The following is a 6,285-nucleotide window of genomic DNA, read 5'->3' on the forward strand; positions in this document are numbered from 1 at the left end:
CCTCCCTCCCTCCCTCCCTCCCTTCTCCTCCCTCCTCCCTCCTCCTCCCTCACTCTCCTCCTATGTAATGACCGATGTTTACCGTGTGTGCAGACTGTAGTGTGGTGACATCGCGGCTGCAGCTGATACTGGATGATCTACTGTGGGTTCTCACTGACACACAGCTAAAGGCAGCGCTGCACTTTGTCAACTCCCTCAAGTCCGTCATCGCCAAGTCTAACGAGCAGAGCAAGGTGCGCGCGAGCAAACACCTGCAGGTACGAACGTCTGCTGCGCCCTCGTCCTCGTAAACGATCGGCCGTTCACTTGTCATCTCGCGCGCACGTTTATTTTATTCGTTCACTTGTCATCTCGCGCGCACGTTCAACTGTTCACTTGTCATCTCGCGCGCACGTTTATTTTATTCGTTCACTTGTCATCTCGCGCGCACGTTCAACTGTTCACTTGTCATCTCGCGCGCACGTTTATTTTATTCGTTCACTTGTCATCTCGCATGCACATTCAACTGTTCACTTGTCATCTCGCGCGCACGTTTATTTTATTCGTTCACTTGTCATCTCGCGCGCACGTTCAACTGTTCACTTGTCATCTCGCGCGCGCGTTCAACTGTTCACTNTGTTCACTTGTCATCTCGCACACGCGTTCAACTGTTCACTTGTCATCTCGCGCGCGCGTTCAACTGTTCACTTGTCATCTCGCGTGCACGTTCAACTGTTCACTTGTCATCTCTCGCGCGCATGTTCAACTGTTCACTTGTCATCTCGTGTGCACGTTGAATTGTTCACTTGTCTCGCGCGTGTACGTTCAACTGTTCACTTGTCATCTCGCGCTCGCGGGTTGTTACAGGTGCAGATACAGAACACGTGCGGACAGAAGGTGGAGGCTCGCTCAGACATACAGAAGCTGTTCGCTAAGTACGACATCGTCGAGACGTCCTACCACGTCTACTGCGGCCGCATAGACCTTCACCTGTGCGAGGATGCCAACCCGGACACGAGTACGTCACACGACTTTTGACCCCTCTGCTGCCGCAGCTCGCACCGCCCCGCGGTCGTCTCGTCTGACCCTAACCTTGAGTGTACAGAAGGTCGCAAGCTTTGACCCCTTTCTTGATACAAGGTCACGACTTTTGACCCCTGATCGCTTCTGCTGCTGTCTCGCGTGACCCTAACCTTAATTCGGTTTAGATACGAGGTCACGACTTTTGACCCCCGGCTCGCCGCTCCCCGCTGCCATCTAACGTGACCGATTCTGTTATCGATGCGAGTTGAGTGTGACCTTTGACCCCTGTCTCGCTCCGCCAGCTTGTTTGACCCTTGACCTGACCCTTCCCCGCGTCTCATTCGAGGACTCGCTCTTTCTTTTCAGACGTGAAACTGCACAGCCACGAGGTAAAGGGAGGAGCAATGCAGGTCACCCTACACCGCCTCATCTTTGATCTCTACCCGTTCCACATCGCCAGTGAGTGCAGGGGGAGGGGACGAGGGAGGAGGGAGGGCACTGGGAAGGGCGCGAGGGGATGAGAGAAGCGTGGTGCAGTAGGGGAGGGAAGAAGGGAAAAAGGGTGGAGTGTGGACAGGCGAGGGGAGTAAAGTGGGAAGGGATGGGGACAGGGTAGTAAGTGATGAGGGAAGTTGAGAGGGAGGGTCACTATGGGTGAAGAGGACAGGTATGATATAGAGATTATTAGAGGAAAAACATGGCATGGGTGTGGGGAGCTTTTTAAACCTTATTTTTATAGATGCTTCTCTATACGAAAAAATATAGCTTTCCCCTCACATCGTACAACAGTTTCACATTCTTGCCACCAGGTGGCGAGCGCAAACATTGGGTGAAATACAACGAGGGCACGACGTGTCATCACAAGTGGGTCAAGCAGCTGCTGGACAAGTTCCGCGAGCAGGTAGGGGGCGCCACGGTGGCACGCCGTCGCGCATGCGCTGTGTGGTCCGGCGATCGGGGTCGTCGTCGTCGTGGTAACGATGATAGCGATGATTCGTTTGCGGCGTCGCGGCGTGCGCGATCGAAGCATCGTTATCGCACGCTGGCAATCTGTCTGCAACGTTCTCTGTAGTTAATGGAGCCACCTCTCAATGATGGTGGCCTGGCAGGTTGTGACATTTATTGCACGGGTGGGACCCATTCTCGCCTAAGGGAGGGGCATCTCGTTGTTTGCACACAGCCCTGGCAGGTTGCGCCACCTACTGCACGCTTACACTGGCTCGTGGTCGTTTCTTTACGAAAGATAAAAAAAGAGGAACGAGTCTAATAATAACACTGCCTGCTGTAAGAGGGAATGCTCTGATTGGTGGAAAAGTCATTCTGATTACGTCAAAGACTTGTGGACACTTAACAGTGTCCAGTGTAAGACAAGCTAGTTCATACCTCCATTAGGGCATCGTGGAAACGAACAGTTTCTAAATAACAGCGACATGCAGATTTTGCATGGTCGCATGTATGTTTTATGTATGCCCCCTTTCTACGGTTTGGAGGGGGTGCTGTAACAAAGGTAGACCTCTCAAGTGCGCATAAAGCTTCTGGTAAGCAATTGCTAATTAACTAACGAGGTGGCTACGCAGACATCATGACGACACGCGTATTCGAATCGGATTCTCTGAGATGACCCCTTTAGGAGCGGCGGTCGGCGGTGGGAGTGAGTAGAGTCTCCCCTTCCCCCTGCCGCCCGGCGCGTCGCCCCTCCCCCTCACTGCGCGCCGCCCCTCCCTCCCCTGCCGTCGCCCTCCCCTCCCACGCGTTCGCCTCCCCCGCACGTCGCCCTTGCCCCTGCCCCCCTTCCCCCACGCGTCGCCCCTCCGCCCGCGTTCGCCCGCTCTCGCCCCTCCGTCACCACGCGTCGCCCCCTTTCAGCCGCCCGCGTCGTATGCCCTACCCCCGCTCCCCCATCCTCTCCCAACTTCCGTGCGTTGCCTCTCCCTCCGCGCGCTCGCCCTCGCCCCTCCCACTCTCGCGTCGCCCGTTTTCCGCCGCGCTGCCCTCCCCTCCACTGGCGTCGCCCCTCGTCTCCCGCTCGCGCGTCCCGCCCCTTCCCCCCCTACCCCGCGCGTCGCCCCTCCCACGCGTTCGCCCCCCACCCTCCCGCGCGCCGCCCCTGGACACGCCGGCCCGCCGCGCGTAACGCCCTCCCCCCTCCCCCACCGTCGCCCCGCTGCCGCCTTCCCGCCGGCGCGTCGCCCCCCCCCTCCGCCGCCGTACGCCCCTCTCCTCTCTGATCGCGCGTGACGCCACTCCTCCCTCTGCCGCGTGTCTGCCCTGCCCCCTCCGTCGGCCCCTCCCCCCTTCGGCGCGCGCGCCCTGGCTCCTCGCCCGCGCGTCGCCTCGCTCTCCATTCTTGTGTGTGTGTTAGGTGTGTGTGTCGTGTGTGTGTGTGTTGTGCTGTGTTGTGTGTGGGTGGGTGTGGTGTGTGGGTGGGGTGTGTAAATAAGTTTTGCTCCGTCTCGTTAATAGTCCCCGGCTAGGTTCTCCTTTCTGTATATCTCTTGTTCTCGCGGCGCGCGTGGGCCAACCTCACTCGGAGCTCCGCGCGCGCGCGCTTCATGCATGCCCGCGCTGTCGTAAGATGCAAGGCCGGCCCCCCTTCGCCACCGGTTCGCGAGCCCATTCCCAGTTACCCCTCCGCCTAGGGCGCCGCTTACCGATTTAGCTGCAGACATCAGTAACTGAATACCCCTTTCGGCCTCGCGGCGTCGCGCCCTCCTCACCTACCCGCGCGCGTGCGTACTGAGCAGCATGGGAAACACCACGCTAGATTTTCGCCGGCTGGAGTCGCCCCTTTACCTTACAACTCCCCCATTTCACGCCGTCGTCGCGTTTCGCCCCTCCTTACATCCTCGCCCGGCGCGTCTCGCCGCATTGCCTTCAAATCCCCTTTTTTTCACGCCCTCGTCGCGTTGCCCCTACCCTGACCCCCTCCGCCAAAGTTACAGCGCGCACGCCCATGCGTGGCCTCCCTTCGCCCCTCGGCGGCCTTTCGCCATGGGTACAAGTGGCAGCTGTCTTCCGTATTCGAGATCGTTTCCCTAAATGCCCCGCTCCGCGGCGACCCCGCAGCCTCAAGGCCCCGAATTAGGCGACGAGAGGGCAAAGCTCCCTGCAATTTTTTCCGCCGGGGGCAGCGCATGTCTGAGCAGATATTGCCCCCCCTTGGAATTTTCTCCATTCCCCGCGCGCTAAAATGGATGGGCGCCCCCCATCCCCCCCTCCGAGGCACGCCATTCTTACGCAAGCGGTTCGCACCCTTCTCAAGCGCAACTCTCTCACAATTGTGTATGAAGCGGGTCACGAAGGCCATTCGTTATGAAAAAACTGCTCAACTTTGTGTGCATCCGTATGAATTCTACTGCTAAATTTTCGTCCTTAAAATTTAACTACGCCCTTCCTTCCGGCCACGGCGCGTAGAGCAAAGCTCTTTTCCGTACCCACACCCAATTCGTACAGCAGATCCTTTGGCCATTCTTCGCGTCGGGCCCGCCGCTTGCGACCACTTATTGAGCCTGTCCCGCCAGTTCGCCGAAGAAATCAAGGTCATTCCGATCGGCGCCGCTTTAGATCCTACGCCGACCACCCCGCCCCGGGCCGGCGCTCGACCCGACCCTTTCCCGCCTAGCGGCCGAGCGGCCGCCATGACAGGCCGCCCTCGCGCCTCGCACGCCGCCAGTTACCTCCCCCCTCCGCCGCAGCCGCGCACACGCTGCCTAGGACCGCCCTTTCGCCCGCGACGCGTCCCCCTACCCAGCCCTTCCGGCGCCGCGGTACGCTCGCCTTCGGGTTCGACATCGCCGTCCTCGTCGCCTTTCGCGCGTTCGCCCTTCTGCCGTCGTTCTTGCTTAAGGCCGCGCTCGATCCCTCCTGCCGGGCGTTCGCCAGGCTCTCTCCTGCCGGCCTTCGCCGCGCCGTCAGCGCCCCTCCATTTAATATATCTTTTTTCCCGCTCCTTCTCGCCGGTCGTGCGCTAGCGTCCGCCCCTACGTTCTCTACACCTACGGGCCCCCCGTATTCCCCGCCTCTTACGCCCGAGCGCAGTGGTGCACGTCACTCCGCCACGCTGGACGTCGCCCCTACGTCACGGATTTTCATATGTTTACACTCCGATCGTTCCTAAAACAAATGGGCAATTGCTCGCGGTTGGCAGCAATTACACCGCCTCCGGCCGCTTCACCGGGCTCCTCCACGATCGCTCATGGCCGTCCGTCCCACGTTTGCCCATCGTTATTAGTTTTTAACCCTCCCCCGCAGAAGCGCTCGGTCACTGGCTCACCATCTCCGCCCTTTCACCTCTAAATATCCTAGCATGCCGTGACATTCGTCGTAATCCTAACGTTTTAAATGCCGGCGCCTAAGGCCAAATACCAAAACCATCAGGTGTGGTTCCGCCGTTTCGCCCGTACTCCTCTGAATCCCCCCCATTTATTTCCCACGCCCTCGGTGCTCAAACATTTTATTGTCTAATTTCCTAAAGTAATAACAAATAAAAAATCAAATCACAACTAAATAAAGAATATCTGAATTGTCCGTTCACTTCCTTCTTCAAAAGGCAGCAACGCACATCCCTTCGGCACTATCGGTTTCGCTAAATAAACATGTTTCAATTAAATAAAGTTTTCCCTACTCCTTACCTCCCTTCCTACTCCTCTGCTAGACACAATCGTACACGTGCCCTTCTCGTTTCTCTTCTGGCACCTGAAACGGTAACCAACTTACTCTCCTCTGAAACCATCACGTATTTTGTTTATTGGACCTACCAGTCCCCCCATCGTGGAGTGGACGCGAATATGGCTAAGAAGATGTGAGACGAGTTGGCGGAGTGCTCTCCCCCATTCCCCTGCCCTGCCTCCGAACTCGAGTCTCTACCTACGCAATCAAAGGCCACCTCGACGTCTTTCTCCTGCACCCCGCCCTGTTCCATCATGGATAGAAGCCCTCTCTCCAGCAATTCGCGTCAGCCGGCAGGCACTTCTGCCGCGTCACCTACGCTCCTCCGTTCTGCTCGTGCTTACATCAAGGTCCGTCCACGCTGTCTCCTCGTTCACTCTCTCCTCGTGAGTTACCCTGGAGGCATCTGCATCTCGCAGCTGTCACGTCTCTCCCTCCCTCGAACGCTACCTGCGGAAATTGAACCCCCCTGCTTTTTCTCTACTCGAATCCTCTACAGAAAATCTCAAGGGACAGCAGGGCGCAATATGACTTCTACCTTTTCCGATCTCCCTCCCGTTCTTTCTCCGCTCGGGTCTCTCGTTCTTTAATTTAAAATGCAGGCTTTACCTGATT

The 6,285-nt window shown here is 57.8% G+C and overlaps 1 protein-coding gene across 1 annotated transcript in view; it reads left to right on the forward strand.

Annotated features, from left to right (window-relative positions):
• Nucleotides 1–93: 93 nt before the first annotated feature.
• The window catches only part of LOC106819824 (UHRF1-binding protein 1-like), a gene marked incomplete at both ends in the record, with an annotated part of 7,654 nt that continues 1,462 nt past the window's right edge, over nucleotides 94–6,285 (forward strand). The window contains 4 exons of the mRNA XM_014824404.1: nucleotides 94–257; nucleotides 847–997; nucleotides 1,369–1,461; nucleotides 1,812–1,903. Coding sequence (XP_014679890.1) covers nucleotides 94–257; nucleotides 847–997; nucleotides 1,369–1,461; nucleotides 1,812–1,903 — 500 coding nt within the window. The remainder of the gene's footprint in view (nucleotides 258–846; nucleotides 998–1,368; nucleotides 1,462–1,811; nucleotides 1,904–6,285) is intronic.

The sequence above is a fragment of the Priapulus caudatus genome, unplaced genomic scaffold (assembly GCF_000485595.1).
Source record: "Priapulus caudatus unplaced genomic scaffold, Priapulus_caudatus-5.0.1 Scaffold4668, whole genome shotgun sequence".
Lineage (NCBI taxonomy): Eukaryota > Metazoa > Priapulida > Priapulimorpha > Priapulimorphida > Priapulidae > Priapulus > Priapulus caudatus.